This window comes from Corvus cornix, chromosome Z (assembly GCF_000738735.6).
Source record: "Corvus cornix cornix isolate S_Up_H32 chromosome Z, ASM73873v5, whole genome shotgun sequence".
Taxonomy (NCBI): domain Eukaryota; kingdom Metazoa; phylum Chordata; class Aves; order Passeriformes; family Corvidae; genus Corvus; species Corvus cornix.
This window is the reverse complement of record NC_046357.1, coordinates 57,445,270-57,463,830: the sequence shown is the minus strand read 5'-3', so window position 1 is coordinate 57,463,830 and position 18,561 is coordinate 57,445,270. Positions and strand designations below refer to the sequence as shown.

The following is an 18,561-nucleotide window of genomic DNA, read 5'->3' as shown; positions in this document are numbered from 1 at the left end:
GTCTGCAGGCTTCATCTGTTCTGGACAAGGGTCAGTCTCACCCAGGCCTTGCAGCTGGAATTCGCCTTTTGCTGTTGCTCACATGATCTTTGCCGGGCAGCGGCCTCAGATGAATTTCGGCCGCACTGGGTGAGGGCCGGCCTGGCCAGGCCGAGCCGCGCTGCCGGGCCGCCTGCACGGCGCAGGGCTGTGGGGGCTGCCCCGCACGGAGCAGGGCTGCGGGTGGAACAGGGCCACTCGGCCCCGGGGTGGCTGTCTCCCGGCCGGCCCGGCCCGGCCCGCACCGCACCGAGGGGGCTGCGCCGGGTGTCCAGCGAGCAGAAGCGGCTGAGAGCTCAGCCAAGCCAAGCCCCTGCCAACTCGGCCGGGCTGCGCCGAGCAGGGCCCGGCCCGGCCCCGCTGGGCCGTGCTGCGGCCCCCCAGTTACCTGTCCAAGAGCCGGAAGAAAGAGAGTCTTCCAGGGGTTTGTTCGTTCTTAACTGTGGATCTCAGAGCCGTGTCAAGCTTCTTAAGTGACTTAAAACGTTGCCAATATTCAAACTAGCCAGTTGATTGGTTCTATTGGGTCTGGAGGAAGCTGTAAGCACTTCTTTGCAAAGAATCACTTCCGTGGCTGATGGAGCCTTCTTTAACTGGAAACCCAAACTATGCTAAACCATGACACCAACCCAGCAATGAGGTTTACAGCTGCAGAACTCACTTAATTATTTCATACCAAATAATCCAAAACAAAGCTTTCAAGCTTTCAGCTTTACTATGCTGAAATCACTGACAATTTTTCCACTGAAATATGAAGACCCAGGACTGCATTTATGATTTTAAACCATTTTGGTGGGGAGTGTAAAGAATGGCTTGTGCAGTGTAAATCTAAAGCCATTTGGGAGCCCCAGGCTTACATCTCTGTTCTAAAATCCATTCTGTTACTGAATTGTGCAGTTTAACACTGAAATACTCTTTGTCTCTTTCAGAATAGTAAAAAAAAGTTAAATCATGTACTTTGTCTTTAATGAAGTCTACTCTTTTGTCTCCACAATCCAAAGATGCATATACACAAATTGGATCTTGAAAACAACTCATTAAGCCCATAGCTTGTTGTGGAATTCTGCATTAGGAAAGGTCCACAATCTTCTGTGTATTTTTCTTAACTCAGATTTTGCCTTTAAAGATTTCATCCACAAAGACACTGAAAATCCAAAGGATGGAAATTCCAGGCTCATGAGACCTATGTTTTCATCTCTTACATGACGGTCTTTGCTTTGAAGGCAAGAAAGATCAAATCCCCCCATTTTAGTCCTGCAAATGAAGCTAGCTATCATGCATCATGGAAAATTCCTTTTTGATTCTTGTGAAAATCACTGTGTCCTGAAATACACTTTTCATTACCATTATCTTGTGCGTAGCTTGAGGAATGATGTTCATAAAATAACCAGTGTTTTTGTTTTTTGCAAGCTGTCTTTCCGTGAACTTACATGGGATTTTTTTATGACCATCCTCTTGCAGGAAAGGATGGGTAGTCACATATACTAAAAGCAAATTATTTGAAATGTGAAATTGGAGAATTGGAAGAATACTTCTTGGAGTCTGGCAATGAACACATTTTATAGACACTATCATTTGCAAGATTTTGCTACAGCTGGTTTTAATTCATCCTGAAATTAAATTACAGAGGGGGAAAAAAATGAGATAAAGAAAAAGAGAGGCAAGGGGAAAGAGTGGCGTGCCTGTTTTTCCACTGACCTATATTAATTATTCCAGAGGTGCTGAATAATTTTGCGTAATAAAGACTGTAGGAAAGACTGATACTGCTGTCTGTAAAGCTTCTGAACAGTCCTTAAAAGAATAAATCCAATCCAGTATGTTTGCCTGTTGTTGATCAGAAACTAGAAAAATTATGGGTATGAAGCCACATGTGTAAATAGTAAAAGAAGGAATGAGAGAATCTGAAGATGATTTAGGGTTGAATTGCATCTGCTTTTTTTCTTCTTACTATTCACATTGACTTCAAGCATGTTTCCAGCCATTTTAGAATATAATCATGGGAAGGATAGAGGCAGTTATTTATTTTTCTTTAGAAAATTAGTCTGAATGCAATGAAAACATGTTTTTGCAAGTATCTGGGTTGTTATACTGAACATTATGCAAAATAAACATATATATTTTCAAAATCTGAGTAGGGTTTTTTTATTTGTTCTCTTTCTTTTTTTTTTCCCCAGCTAGCACACTCTTTTTTCCTTCTTCTATGTTCATTCTTAGTTGCCAGGTGTTCTCCAGATTTTGTACCAGACCGTCATGCCACCTCATATGCCCTCTCTCTTTTTCAGTCCTTTTGCCACTCTTCTGTCTTTTCCTTTCTCTTCCCTTCATTTATATGCAAATCACTATGAAGGTAGTTTGATTATGTACTGTCTTTATGCCTTTCTTCTCAGTTATCAAACTCCTCCTTGTGACTGAAAGCATTTTTATTTTCCCTGATACTTTTCCTTTCATTGCACTGCTTTCTGAATCAGGGGGAAAAAAAAAAAAAAAAAAAAAAAAAAAAAAAAAAAAAAAAAGAGAGAAAAAATAAAGGATGAGACTGACACTGAAGCTGCACAACAAGGCAGCTCTTTCAACGAGGTTTCCGTTAAGTCTAAGATAAAATTTGTAGACTGTAGATCCCATTAATCACACAACCAAAGCTTGTAAACACCACCTGCAAATCTTTTTATACATACCTCACTTTCTTCACTTGGCTGAAGTACCAGCTGTAATGTCATCCCCCACTTTTTGGCTTGCATTCAGACAAGCTATTTCCATCCCTGTTTCTTATCAGCTCATGCTGCATTTTGTATACACCAGCAATGATGTTGTTCATCTTACTTTCTGCAAAATAACACTATCTTCTTTCCATGCTCTAAACCCCAGCCTGGAAAGTGTCAAACCTAAACTTCCATATAAGTACATAATTCTCAGAAGCATTGGCTTATGTGTATGAGAAGTATCATCACCAAGTAGATATTTTCAGACTTACAAGAGTGATTAGCAGAGTTTAATTTTTCTACCCAATGGTGATTAGAAATGCCATTTTGCAGTCAAAACTCCCAGTTTACATTTTGCAGTAAAATATTAAAAAATTAAAGAAATTATAGGCACTACTCGTATCTCCTTACAACACACAATTTATATCATGTCAATTTACTTTTTAAGTGGAAATTCTTCCAAACGCAGGTCATTTATTGTGACTACAGTCTGTTCTTCAAACTGTTGGGTTGTAGTAACTACCATCTTATTCCTGATTGGGTGCATTTTAAAACCTCAGTGTGTCATCTAGAAATTATTTCTTCATACTTGGAAAAATTGCTTTTAGTATCTAGCAAATGACAGAAGCTTGGACTTCTGGATTTGCAATCTTCTCAGCAAGCAGAACTGTGAACCTGTCTCAATTAAAAGATAGAACAAAAAAACCCACATTGTTGCCAGTTACTGTAAATGTATAAAGAAACTTTGTAGACCAAATAATCACTTCCCTTACAGTACTATTTCATAACTTCTCAGGACTCTGGGTAAATCACAGTTTTAAATTCTCTATTTCTGATTTTTTTTTTTTTTAAATTTGAACAGCTCGTTTTTATCTGATCATGTGGCACCCTTGATGCTTTTAGAAAAATATGCTTAAATATTATGTACTTACGTTAGTTTTTGACTGAAGTATTTGGAAGTTTTCATGCTGAGATTAAACTTAGTGTATCTAATTTAAACACTTTGCTTCAATATTTAAAAGGGATGGACAGAAAAAAAGACATTAAAATTACATGGAAGGCTGAATACTGAATTATTTGCCAAAATGGGAACGTACTTCCAAAAAAGGTGCTTTTTTGTAAAAAAAAAATTATTTTATAAATATTTAAAATGACAGATATTAATGGAAGTTTGCATTTATAGCTCACTGACAATTCTAGCTCTCATCTCCATTCCATGTTTATTTAACACAGAGAACATTTGCTGATATTTCCCCATTTTCTTTGTTCCTATTATTTTTCTCAGGCTTCTCTCTGACAGTTATTGCAATGTCTTGGGGTTGTTAGAGAAAGCTTTAGTATGAGCCCATCTCAATCTAAGCAACTAAGTATGATCCTAAATTATTTCTAAGTTCGTAGAAGTAGGCTATTGAAAAATCTGGCTGCAAGAAATGTAATTCATGCAGGGCACTCAACAAGGCTTCGAGGCTGAGTGGAGCTTCTGTTAAATCCCTAGATCTCCTAAGTCTCTGTGTTTTTAACTAAAGTTCTTACTTGGTCTTAGACAAGCCCCTACTTGAGGACCTCAGGTTTTCTTCCTCGGTAGGGAAATTGGTGCAGCTGAAACACTGTGAGTACTTCATGGAACTGATTCAATAAGCTGTTCCGTCAGATGCTGCACAGAGTAGTCCAGTTGTTAGTAATTTTTTGCACAGAGGAAAAGCTCCAGGTATAGTAAATCATTCTTGGCCTCTGCAAATATACAAGCACATATATTGTAAACTGTTTTAAAGTTCCTCAACTGTTTCCACCTATTGCAGCTCAGATAGGATCTTCTACATTTCACCCACTAAGTAAACTTTAAAAAGGCTGACCCTCTTTTGTCCCATGAAATCTGATCTACCTGTCACCATCAAGGGACATCTGGGATTCATCTTATCTTTTCCACTGGATTGTTGATTAATAGAAATTGTTTTGAATGGGATTCAAACATGGCAAAACTCCATGGACCTTATGAATTAAAATAGGGTAAAATAAGAGGTCAAATTAAAAAAAAAAGAAAATGGATGTGAGGAAGAAAATGAAGCCATAATAATATGGGCCACAATACATGCCTAAGAAGTGAGGATGAAACTCCTGTGTATATTTTTAAATGGTTTGCATAGATCAAAGGGGTTTCTGATCACCTTTAAAATTATATACGTTCTCATTGCAGTAGAGGAAATCGTGACCTGATAGGATGAATAGAGATTATAGGTATCCAGCACAGGCTCAGTGTTTCAGCACTATCTCATGAGCCTTCATGAGCTAAAGGCCATAAAAGATTCACCTGGGACTCACACAGTTAAAGGAGGAATGGTTGTTTCCTTGTTTCCTATTCACTGGAATTTTTCATCCCTAAAAAGTCTTAATGAATAGGAAGTTTGAAGATAAATGGACTTAGATGAAACTTTCAAGTTTATTAGTTCTTTCTGATTCTTCAAGGAGTGCAATGGCAGCAGTACCTCATGTCTGCAGGGGCCCATAGATAATTTCCAAAAGAAAACAAAACTGGTAAGGCTTCACTATAGTACCAAAACTGGAATAACCTGAAGCAGGACTGTAGTACTTTTGTGGACAGATACCAGGGCTGCCACATGCTCCAAGACAAACACAGGCCATGCGGATGTGGTTAGCAAAATTCCTCACAGAACTATATGGCCCATGCAGAGATGCACTACCTCGGGTTCACTACCGCACTGACTTGGCCCATGACTTCTGGCTGTCTCAAAATGTCTGTCAATCTGTTGTGCAGGTAGACGAGCTGCACAGTATTACACAGCTCCCAGAAACAGGCTCTTAGCTGGAGGAACATGTAACTTCACTCATGCCAATGAAGCTGTGCTAGCTGGCAGCCGTAGAGGATCCCCTTACTCTAAACCACCATTCACGTACCAAAAGCAGGCTGATTTTTTAAAAGACTTTGTGGAGTTAGTCTGTATTTTCTCTTGTCCTGGAGCCAGCAGTGCATAAATAAGGCACAGCAAGACTGCCTCAAAACATCAAGTGGCCTTATCTAAAGGTGTGCAAAGTGTTTAGAACAAAATAGAAATTTACTGCTTGAAAATATATGAAAAAAAAGCCCACTGGTTTTGCCTTATCTTCTATTTCAGCAATGAGAATACTTACTTATAGGCTGAGAACTTATGATTTATGATTGCACAAAGTCTTTGATTATATGGTTGCACAAATCTCAGCATGAAGAGGCTCTGATCCCCACTGACATATAATACAAACAAAAAATAGTAAATTTAAGATGAAAGAAAAAATAGATGTGCAAAGTTCTGTACAGTTCCTATGTTTTAGCTCTCATGTGACCTAATTCTAAAAATGGGTAATATTCAGACCACAAATTTTCTTAACACTGTCTATTTTGATAATAAAAAAATATTACGCCGTTTGTGAAGGTGTTATGCATGTAGATACAAATACTTGTGCTTTTTTAACCAGAAGGAAATATCCTTCCTGAGGGAAAGGGATCTCCAAGGCCTTCAGGTAGATTTAGGATTCAGGATTTCAGCAGGAGAAAAGTTAGTGTACCAGGCTGTGACCCTTTTTCACATCTGTGTGCCAAGTGTGCATATCTGTGTTTCTGACTGCTTGCATGTATTCTTAATCACTTCAAATTTCACATCAAAACTTTTTTTAAACACAAGCTCTGCTATTTAAATCTATCATTTTATTTTGACCACAATATCAAAGACTGGAAGAATTTGACATCGGTCCTGGTCACCTGCCATGTCATGAAGACTTGTTATGTTGAAGTATGCTTTTTATTTCTTTGATTTAAAAGTAAAATCAAACACAACAAACATAGTATTGAGTTCTGTACAAAGCAGGATTATGAATTCTGTATGTTGTGTGCTTTATTGGGCCTTTTTTTCTTTGTAAAAATAAAGCTGTTACAAGCCAGGAAGTTCTGAAGGTAGAGCCAAGCTTGAACCAAACAAGAGAGTTGACTTGGATTTCTGCAAGCAAGCCTTGGCTTGGGTATCTGCCAAGTGAATAGACCTGATTGTATTCATTTACAGACAGGAAAATTCAGAGAAGGGTAGGCACCAGAAGATTTTGTGATAGGAAATACAGCCACTGTGTTCTTCTTCCCTTGTTTGAAAATAGAACTAAACCAGATTGTGGGTCAAGCTGTAACTGTCTTGTTGTTCATCCTTTGTATAAGAGCATAACATAAAGACCACTTTTTCTCTAATTACAGAGCTGTAGAGGAATAATGAATTTCCCACATACTTTTCTGCTTGCTTCAGTGTCCAGACTTTGTCCTGTATCAAAAGTTTGCCCAGATTATAAAAAGCACCTGATTTCCCCTCAGTTTTTGTTGATATTTGAAATCAAACTGAAATACCTGCAACTTTTTTTTTTTTTTTTTAATCTTCTGTGATATAGAAGGACTCTGTTTGAGTCCTCCAGCATTAAAATACCATTTTCAGGCTTGGACTTTCAACCTCCACTTTCAAAAAGGAAGAATGAGCTCTGGGTTACTGCTCTTTGATACATATTTTTCTAGGGCTAGATTTAACGCACATCATTTTTTTCTCTTATGCCTTAATCCATTGAACCTTTTGTAACAGGAAGACTGTTGCCTTGCACTTAGACCACAGAACTTTTGACTGGAGTTTGACCCTTTACTTTTGGGGTGCATCAGGCTCAAATACAAAGGAAATTAATTGAATATTTGCACACATGGTACAAAGAAAATTAGATGACAGTCTGTGGCTAAGACCACGGCTTGTATGTGTGTATAGTTCACAACGAGAAATGTTTGGAGTGTTGCAATCCAAGATTATTCAACATGGCAAACAAAATGGCCATAACCACATTCCAACAGTGAATGAGAGGCCAGAGTGGCTAACCTGGCTTTAAGCCAAGAGCTTATTCATAGCCAAGACTGTGCCGTGTTCCTTTGAGAGGAGATTTGAAAGTTTAGTTTCTAAGAGAGATTTTATTTTAGATTTTAATAATAAAAAATGATTGATTAATGTCACAAAGTGACATGCAGCCTCCATGTCTTTCATACCCAAAGCTGTAAGAGTCTGCCCTTTTAAAAAGATGGAGAAAACTGTTAGTGAATGAAGTGGTAAAAAAGATCTGAGAAACATAGGTGATTATTTAAACTAAGAAGACATATTTTCAGTCAGCAGCAATAAGACTTTCCTGGCTGGGAGCATAAGAAGTCCATGAATAAGGTTGTCATTAGTGACTCTCTAATAGGATGAAGTAGTTTGAAGGCAACAGAGAATACAAGTATCTTATAAGGATATTGTTTAGTTGTGTGGTTGTGTGTAATAATCAACATTTAGGATTCTCTGTTAAAAAAAAATGTTAAAGTCCCCAAGCAGAGGGTGTAACAACTGTTCGTTTCATCTGGTATTTTATCAGATATCGTCAAGGAGCAGATTCCCTTACGGCAGTAAGGTGGAGGACTCTGGGATCTTAATAATCTGAGGCAGTCATATTGCCAACATTTGGGTTTTTTTGCCTCAGTTCTCATTATGTTTAATGTTTTCCATAAAGCTTAGCTCCTATATTCCTGTAATTATGCAAGAAATTCAAGTTACTTCTAAATAAACTCTAGTGAATCCCTAGCCTTTGTAGTTGCTTGCTCAAGAAGACTTGGAATATCATTCTTCAAGGATCAAAAACTGGAAAGGAAATAAAAAGAACTCATGTTTATTTTGCCTAAACTCATGATTTTAAAGCTCTTCTTGCTCTCTTGAGAACCTTTCTAATGTTTTTCAGTGCTAAGTGGTAGCAAGAAAGTATATATGGGTAAGAAAAGCCTAACATTCTTATCAATAAGGTACTATATGCAGTATGAGTGGTCTTTGGTTTTTGTATCAGGTGGACTGAGTTCAGAGTTAGATTTATACATCTCATGAATCTCCTGAAGAATTAAAAAAGGGGCTTTTTTAAGGTCTTCTCAGAAAACTGAGACTTTAAAAAGTCCCTAATTATGTGAGATATGAAATCTTAAGTTAAAGAAATGCAAATATGTGTCAAATGCTTCTGATTCTTGTTGCCGTACCAACTGATTTAAGTCACTGAGGCAAAAAAAAAGCTAGTGGCAAGAGCTTAAGTAAAGAAACAATTGAACCACATAGTTCTTTTCTCTTTCTCCTCAAACAAAGGGAAAAATCTGTCTGGAAAAGCATGGCTGTGCACACACACTTCTCCACATATGAGCACAAGTAGAATGAGATCCAGAAAGAGCACTGTGATCCCCTTTTGCTTAACCACAAGGCTGTGGTTAAGACTTGTACAGTGCGTTTCTTATTTCCCATTTACATATGGTCTGGGTGTTCTTTTAATACTTTCATGGAAAGAAGAAAGAAAGGTATAATTATCTGTTAAATTATGTGTAGCTGTAGCTATTTCAATCACTCTTTTTTGTCTAAACAGAAACTCTCTACATCTGGCAGCTGTGGAACCCAGCCAGCTGCATGATACTGCAACTGGCTGTCCTGAATAGACCTGCTGATCTTGTCCTCTTTTCTTTTTCTGCAGGACTGCCCACCAGAAGCAGGTGATTTTCGTGCCCAGCAGTGCTCTGCTCACAATGACGTCAAGTACCAGGGGCAGTTGTATGAGTGGCTTCCTGTCTCTAATGACCCTGACAACCCATGCTCACTGAAGTGCCAGGCCAGAGGAACGGCTCTAGTTGTAGAGCTGGCTCCAAAAGTTCTGGATGGAACACGGTGCTACACTGAATCCCTGGACATGTGCATCAGCGGCTTGTGCCAAGTAAGGAGAGAAGCCCTGCTTTAACCCCTTTCCTCATGACTCCTCTCCTCACAGGCTCACTCCCTCTCCTCCTCCATACTTGTGTCATTTTAGGGTCTTTGTTTTAATCATCTGTTTCCATTCACTTAAATTAATTTCTTGGGGGGTCGGGGGAGGGGGGGGCGGAGGGCAAGGGGAGGGACATGTATAATTTCAAAGATTACTTTCTCACTTTATGCTGCTTCCTTGGGGTTCTTTTGAAGTATTTTATTATCTGGTTTTGAACTGTTCTGTATAGTTAGCTGCAGTAGCAGATCTGATTTGAAGCAACAGAAGAAAATAATGTTGTAGCTTTTAATTTGGATACACCAAAGTTTTCCAGGTCTATCAAATTACATTATCTTTGAGGATTATTGCTCCCTGTAAATCAGAAACCCACATGGCAGTAGATGAGGTACTAAAGTGAAAAAACTGCTGTTCCTCCTGTAGGACTAGGCAAGCTGCTACATCTGCTTGGACCTCAGCATCCTTATTTGTTACCAGTGAGAAATGGAGGCTTTTTGACCCTTCACTTCACAGTGCATGGAGACCTCTTGGTCATTCAACCAATTTATTCTCTCCTGATTTGCTTTTGTATTACCTTTGTGCTTTTATGTATACATTGGTGCCTTATCATTGCTCCTGTTAAATAACTTACTCTATCTACATTAGATTTTATTATTCTGAACTACATGTAGATGGCTGGTTGACAAAGGGAAGGACTTCTGCACCATCTCTGTTAAGTTCTGAGCACATCTAAGTCTCAAAAACGGTTGAAGGCATGTTTCATTGCACGGTCATCTTAAAATCTACGTAGGCTTGATGTGTTGTTTGCTTTCTAGTGTATTTTCAACCACTTTATTTTTCTTTGGAAAGCTATTTTTCTTTGGAAGCTTTCCTCCTGTTTCTTTTCTCTTTGATTTTCTCTCCTGAGCCAGAAGCAATGAAGTAAATGAAATAGAGTAGATAGTAGAGATAATAGGGCTAATCTCGTTTGTGATCTGAAGAAGGCAATCATCTAGACCTCTTCACCTCAACACAGGGCATGCTTCGCAAAATTCTAGATTGCCTAATGAGACAGACTATTTTTAGTCTTGTTTTCTGTTTTTAAATCTTTTAAAAACTTGACTGAAAGCACAAAAATCTGGATGGGAAAAAGATTCAAAGTTTTTTGCATATAGTGGCCCAGAATTTAGGAGCAGGCTGATTTCTGGCTTAGTCCAAATATGAAGCATACTTTTTCTCAGGAAAACTTTCCCTTGGAAACAGAGTTCCTAAGCATCTAATACTAAAACAAACTCATTTGCATTCTCGTGACAATTCTTACTTGGAAAGCTGAAGGTAGCTGCACTGTTAAAACTATAAAGACTGATGTTATTTCTCTGTGGCTTAAGAATAGACAAACATACTAGCACTAGTGTGCCTGAGTAATTTCAGTTAAACTAACCCTTTTCTTATATACCCTAAAATGTTAGAATAATTTTTAGTGCATAAATGACTTTATATTTTCCATGTTCTTCAGCATTCAGTTTCTTCAGCAGTTTTGCCATATATTTACAATTATTGCATTTTTGAGGATGACCAAAAAAAATTAAAATATAAATGCTCATGCTGTATTCCTCACAGTGAAAAATGTGTGTGTTAAATTTAAAGCAACTCAAAGTGTTATTATCTCAGTTATCCAGTCATATCTTTGTGACAGTAGAGGTACTGCATTAAAAAATTTGTAATTGATTTTGCCCTACTTATAGGACAGCAATTTCTTTACCATCTATCACAGCAATAGCTAGTACTACATAAGTAGTCCAGAGTGGTAAAGAGTATGGAATCTGCCATAATAAGTGGTGAACTTTCTTTAAAAGCCATGATCTTCCATTGCTTCTATAAAGGTTATTTTAAAAGATTGGGAAACCATAGAGTTATAGAAGAACAAGTGGAGCATTCTTTCTCTGTAAAATTTGTGTGAATAAACTTATTTCTGTAAGTATAGGGAATTTATGTAAACTTCAGAGAAGACAAAATACGATTTTAGAAATTATTTCTATTCACTTGCAGTAGGAGCTACAGGCTACCACTTACCTAAAATGGTTGACATACTGTAAACATAGTAATCATGGGTCTCAGTAGTTTGTGAGAGTTCATAATGATCCTGGCAGAAAAGCAGTATTTTCATGACATGTCTCTGGAACTGCATAATTTGGAGCAGTGTAGCAGACAACTGTAGTGATACAGATATGGTTTGTCACAACTGCAAAAAATGAAGTCTCCTAAGATGTATATTCCATATAAGGTCCTGAAGATTAAAAAGTGAAGTATGTTTCTCATGTAGTTTAACAAGGGCAAGAGCCATTTCACCTGGTAGAGGGCAACCCTGGTTTTGTATGCAGATTGGAGAATGAGATCCTTCAGAGCAGCCCTGCAGAAAGGTACCTGGAGGTCCTGGTCAGAGGCAAGTTGAACATGAGTCAGCAGTGCCCTGGGAGCCAGGAGGGCCAGCCGTGTCCTAGAGGGCATCAGGCACAGCATCGCCAGCCTGGCAAGGGAGGGGATTGTCCCGCTCTGCTCTGCACTGAGGCAGCCTCACCTCGAGTGCTGGGGGCAGTTTTGGTGCCACAATTTAAGAAAGATATTAAGCTATGAGAGCACATCCAAAGGAGGGCCACGAGGATGGTGAAGGGCCTTGAGGGGAAGGTGTATGAGGAGCAGCTGAGGTCACTTTTTCTGTTCAGCCTGGAGAAGAGGAGACTGAGGGGAGACTTCTCTGTAGCCTTCTACATCCTCATGAGGGGAAGAGGAGGGGCAGGTACCCATCTCTTCACTCTCATGACCAGTCACAGGACTTTAGGAAATGGCATGAAGCTGAGTAGGAGGAGGTTTAGCTTGGATATCAGGAAAGAGATTTTTCACCAAGGGGCTGGTTGGGCACTAGAACAGGCTCCCAGGAAAGTGGTCACAGCACCAACCTGTTTGACTTTAAGAGGCATTTGTACAATGCTCTCAGGTACATAGTGTTATTCTTGGGGTGTCCTGCACAGGACCAGGTGTTGGACTAGATGATCCTGATGGGTCCTTTCCAGCTCAGCATATTCTATGATTCTATGACAAAAGGTCCTTTGCAACAACTGTGCTATGTTGAAGACGAAGAAATATATTTTCTGGATTGCTCAGAGCAAAACTACTGAAAGCAACTAAGTTTACCCTCCTATCGGCTTGCATTGATCCAAGTGTTACAGCAACCAAGAAGGAATTGAATGTTCTCGAGATACAACATTATACATAAAACGTATGTCTATTTCATTATAGTCTGTGCAAGAAACTTGAAATAGTAAAAGTGATGTTAATATCGGTGTATGCTTGCATAGATGTAGGGCATTTTTTCCAGTAGATCGAACAAAAGTGTCAATTTTCTTAACTAACCACAGCAATGTATTTCCTTGTATGCAAGGCTTGGGTCAGCCCATAGCCTATTGTGTCCTCACAAGCTCTTCTTCAGACCACTAATGGCAGAAGTTAAAGGTTAGTCGTACTGCCCTCTGTGTGCATCAGTACTCACTCCTGATTTAAAGGTGATACTTTTCACTCTCATTGACAAGAATGTATTTGTTAAAAATATGCAATATTTGGAAATTATAAGATCCCTCTCTCATATTTATCCTTTATTTTTCATAATCTTTGGAAGTTTAATACTACCAGTACCTCAGTGGAATATTTACAAGTCTGTGTTTAATTACGAGATTCTGAGCTGAAGCCTTTGTTTTGCAACTACTAAGGCCACTTTGTAGTTAAAGTCAGAAGAGACGTCTGATTCTATTCAGGGCAAGCTAAGCCAATTTTGTGTGTACAACAAGCTGTATCCCTGAATCTTTGATTCACGAAGGAGTATGGTTAGAGATTCTTAAAAATATTTTCAATTTTTATTTAAGGAGATAGGGTTTTCGAGAAGTTATTCAGTAGCTGATTCAGATATACTTCATGGCATAGGGCAGTACCCATGAGTGGTAGTCCAGAAATCATGCAAGCTGCAGACATCTTGCCTCTCTCTGTATTATATAAACATAAATGTATTTTCCCATGAAAAGATGTATAATTTGCCTTTGTTCTTTGTGTGAAACTCCTAAGAAATTAATAGAAATTAATAGGAATTAATTTCTGAACACTCTTTTTTTTATCTGTAGTTTTACTCTTGAATGCATAGTGAGACAGACTATCTAACAACAGCATTTTTCAAACAAAAAAATTTCAGTATGTGATGCATTTTATTTCTTCCTAATCATCTTGTTCCTTCTGAACATTTTAAATTCCTTTCTGTATGGATATCTGTGTAATTTGGGTCTCCTTTTTTGTCTCCTCTTTTTAAAGAAATACAGATTACTTAGATCTTTGGGTCTCATTTTGAGTTTACCTCAGGTTATATCATGGCCCATTGGTATATTTTACAGCTGCTTGAACCACAATGCTGAAGTCAATAGAATGCTCTTTTAGGAAATAATGATTTGAAGTTCAACATTATGAAACCTCTTTATAGGTAGAATTAATGGGTATGCTGAGGAAAACACATTTAAAACTTCCAATTTCTAGTTTAATTTTCCCTGTTTGCAAAATAAATTCCCGTGCTTCAAATCCTTTTTGGGGGTTTTGAGAATATAAGCAATTTCTGCATACAACAGTTGAAACTGCTGAGTTGGAGTGTGGTGGGTTGATCCTGGCTGGATGCTCTCTGCAGCCAGACAGAGGAGAGAAGTTATAACTGAAGGCTCATGGGTTGAGATAAGGAATGGGAGAGATCACTCACTGATTACCATCATGGGCAAAAGAGACTTGGGGAAATCAGTTGAATTTACTGCCAATAAAAATCAGAGGAAGAGAAAGAGAAGTAAAACAAATCTCAAAAGCATCTTGCCCCCTACCCCTCCCTCCTCTCCTCTACCTCCTCCCTGTGAGCTGCAAAGGGAGATGGGGAGTAGAGGTTGCAATCAGTTCATCACACACGTTCCTGCCACTGCTCAGAGAGAGGAGTCATTCCCCTGCTCCAGTGCAGGATCCCTCACAGGGGAGGCAGTTTTCAATGAACTTCTTCAACGTGAGTCCATCTCATGAGCTACAGCTCTTCATGAACTGCTCCAATGTGGGTCCCTTGCCACAGGGTGCAGTCTTTCAGGATCATCCTGCTCCTGCTTTTATTTGAAATCAGGGTTATTCTTTATCATCACACTTAGCATTATCACAGCAACAAAACCAGGAAATTGGCTGTACTGAGCATGTGTACTAGAATACTGATTTGTCTGCTCTGTTTCATGCAGCTCACACCTAGTGTTTAATTTCTCTGAAAAGGATACAACATGGGTATTTTCTGTCCTTCCTTCCTTCCTTCCTTCCTTCCTTCCTTCCTTCCTTCCTTCCTTTCTTTCTTTTACTAATGTAAACAAAATCTCCTTTGTGTTATCCAGCTTCCCTGTCGCAATCAAAAAATATAATTTCTGTTTCTGCTTCAGGGAGAATATTCCATTTTAATTTTTGGGGTTTTTTCTGTTTTCCTCATCTCTTTCACTTTTTCCTCTTATCATTGTCTTCATACTTAGTTCTCTCTCAATATATTTTTTGTCTTCTGCATGTGTGAATTCTGCAAATGTTCTTTATTTTAACTCTGGCAAGGAAGAAAAAGAAAGTCAGTCTTTGCTTCCTCAGATGGGTGATCAAGGATTATTCAAGGCTTCTTCTATACCCAGTATGGATGTCAGAGTCTGTGTGTTGCCGTATAACACCAGATCTGGGTTTTTTTGAAAATAATTGTTATGGTTTTCATTAAAGATGTGGCCAAATAGTAAATTGTTGTGCAATTTCCCAAAAGTGGGTCCCATCAATATCATAGCCAAATCCTCACCTGATGTAAATGAGTATTGTTTCCCTGAAGTCACAGTCATGGACAAGATGCTTTCAGTCTGGGCAGTCTCTTTTACTTACACAGCTGGAGTGACCCTTGTCTTCTGCTATCCTTTTTGTCTCTCCAGCCCAGGGATCCCAGGGGACCACATGCCATACAAGTTGCTATGAAGTGTGTGATTTGTGGGTTTGCTTTAAACATTCAACCACAGCTCAGGACAACAGGAGTGAAAAGTCATGACAGCTGCATGGTTTTCATGTTGAAAGGCTAGACACTGAAAATAACTAAACACGCCCTTTTAGCTATCTGCTGGAAGGATGCAACAGTGTTAGACTTCCCATCAAAGGCAAAAAGAGTAGGCATGATCTGTGAAAGATAGAGTCAACTCTAGCAGAAAATTCTGAAAAAAAAATTGTGCCAAATGATGCTAAAAAATGAACAGTGCCATTTGGCTGAAAAGTCAATAAGAGTCTTACTGGTCCAAGAAATTTATGAGAAATGTGTTTGGGAAGAGTTATATACAAACCAGCTTCTTGTACATGTAGAAGTGTAATACCTGTTGATTCCTTAAATTTCTCTGAAGAAGCAAGATAAAAGAGTTCTGCTTTTGCCTTCTGCTTTCTACATACAACTTGAAAAGCTATTCTTCTGTTGGTAAACCAAATCTAATCCTAATAGTAAGAATGTTGTCATTATTATTACTATTACTATTACTATTATTGGTGTTGCTTTATTAAAGACCATAAAATTACTTCATATATATGATGGAATAACACAACGAATCATATTATAGCTCTAATTGCAGGATTAGATCCAGTGATTATAAAGCTGGGAATTTTTAAGAAGGCTGTTAACTAAACTTGTTACTACAAAAAAGTTGTTTAGAACCATAAATGTCCTTTTGTTTCTTCTCACTCCAGCTCTCTCCATTACATTCACTTAATTTTACAGGTTATTTGTTAAAGAGAGCTGCATCCCAGAAATGCTTATATTAATGTCTACTATTTACAGATTATTAAATTTTCCTTTACAGATCTACTTCCAAATACTACTAGAGGTAGTTTAAAAAATTTCTGGTTTATTGATTCCTAAGAATTTTTTTTGCTGAGCTGCACAGTGAATTCAAATCAGCTAACAAACTTAGTTGCATTTAGCTCCCTCTAGTTACCTCTGGTTGGTCAGAAGTCAGACTTGGTGATCTTAGAGGCCTTTTTTGATTATGTGTCCTGCCCATGGCAGGGGGGTTGACCTAGATGACCATTAGAGGTCCCTTACAACCCAAACTAGTCCATGGTTCTATTTTCTGGTTCTATATATGCCAGTACTTAAATGGCTCTGTGTGTGTGTGTCTGCATGTATGCTTCTAATTTTTTTCATCAGAGACAGAGGCTATGCAGATTGGTGCATAATTCCAGAAGAATGGGAAAACCTGCTCTACTTTAAGTAGATGACTGTGCTGTATTTCCTGTGTATCACGACTTCAGGATGGAGAGTTTCTCCTTCTCCCTTCCATGTACCAAGTGTTGCTGCACACATCCTCTCCTGTTTCCAGCTCAGCCCAAAATACAGAGCTAATCAAGATAACAGTGTCACGTGTTTGGAGTTGGTGCATGGATATTGTACTCATTGGCATAGTAAACCTGCATGAGACAGGTAAAAATAAGATTAAGTGGTCACCTCAGCAGGCTCCTGAAGGCTTATGAACCTGCCTTGGGCCCTGACTGTCCATGTGGGATACACTTGGGGCATAGCTGTAGGAATTTGCAGCTGGGCCTGTGGCTGCTCCTAGTCATTCCTTAGCTTGGGATCTGACTTCTTTGCATGCTTTCCTTTCAAGTCAACTCAGGTTCTGAGGAATGAGAACACCAGGAGTTCATCCTGCCCAATGTGAACCCCTGGAAGAAAACGACCTCCATTTTCCACCCTGCAACATTAATTGGTCTAATATTAGAGACTGTCCTCACCCTCCTGTAGCACCGGTAACAATGAGGATCGTGTGCTGACCTTGGCAAGTGGTCCAGTTACTGTGAAGACCCAGGACAGGTGTTTTGCAGGTGTTTTAGATAATTTCCTTTGTCTTCCTAAATGTCTTCTCCTAGGGCCTACATGCACTTCTCTCACACACTGAGCAGCAGGCTGGAATACCACACAGTATAACTAAGCTGTTTCAGCAGCAGCTTGGGGACATGTAGCCTCTCTCAGGTATTTGAACTGTGAGAGATGTCTGTTCCTTGATTATGTGACCGCCTGAAGCACCAGAAAATCTTTGCTGTCACTGTTACAGCAAAGCTCTGCAGCTGGATCGCCATTGATCTAGCCGACAGAGAACCAACTCCTGCCAACAAAAGAAGCCTGTACACCCAACAGAAGAGAGCTCTGAGTAGCAGTTTCAAGCATGTCACGAAGTCACAAGAGCTTACAAAGAATCGCAGTCAAATGTAACATGTCACAAGTGCCAGTTAAATGCATTTACAATTAGTGTTTCATGGTCTAGGAGAAAAGAATAAGTCCAGCAGGCAGAATTTACTCTTGATTTCTCAAGCACGTTACTACAGGGAAGCTGAGGGAGAGCTGCCTTGATGAATTTTAGATGAAGTCTTAGAATGACCTTTGCAATCACTTTCTGGTGTAGTATTTTAATATTCTTCAAAAACTGACAGATCTTTCCCCTGAAACTGCTAAGATATCCAGATAATAGATGTGATTCTTCTGAAGAAAAGCAAGCATTTCAGCAATGACCTGCTAAAGAGCACTTGCTAAAAAAACAGTTAGGTTTTTTTCTCCTCCTTCAGTAAATACACAGGTATGCAAGGATAAAGGAGAAACTAGTTTTTACTCTAGCTCAATATGGATATGTGAGCCTAAATGCAGCCAAAACCAAAGAAAAGTGTGAATGAAATGTGTAAGTGAATATGAATAAACACAAAAGCTTCTTTTCTTCCTATTGTTATCTGTTTATAAACTGTTGGAAGTTAATTCTGTTTAAATGTTGCCTCTTACATAGCTGCAGCCTCTGGATTTCTGTATCACCAGAGAATGAACTAGAGAGAGTTTTGTTCACACATGTCCACATTTGTGGACTCTCTTATGGTGGTCCACACAACAAATTGGTTGGTTATAAATCACTGAACCTGAAAAATTCACTCTTTT

The 18,561-nt window shown here is 38.8% G+C and overlaps 1 protein-coding gene across 3 annotated transcripts in view; it reads left to right on the top strand.

Annotated features, from left to right (window-relative positions):
• The window catches only part of ADAMTSL1 (ADAMTS like 1), a 415,079-nt gene that overhangs the window by 256,308 nt on the left and 140,210 nt on the right, over positions 1-18,561 (top strand). For all 3 annotated transcript variants that reach the window (XM_039567703.1, XM_039567702.1, XM_010392980.4), the window contains one exon: positions 9,276-9,512. In XM_039567703.1, the coding sequence (XP_039423637.1) occupies positions 9,276-9,512 (237 nt within the window). The remainder of the gene's footprint in view (positions 1-9,275; positions 9,513-18,561) is intronic.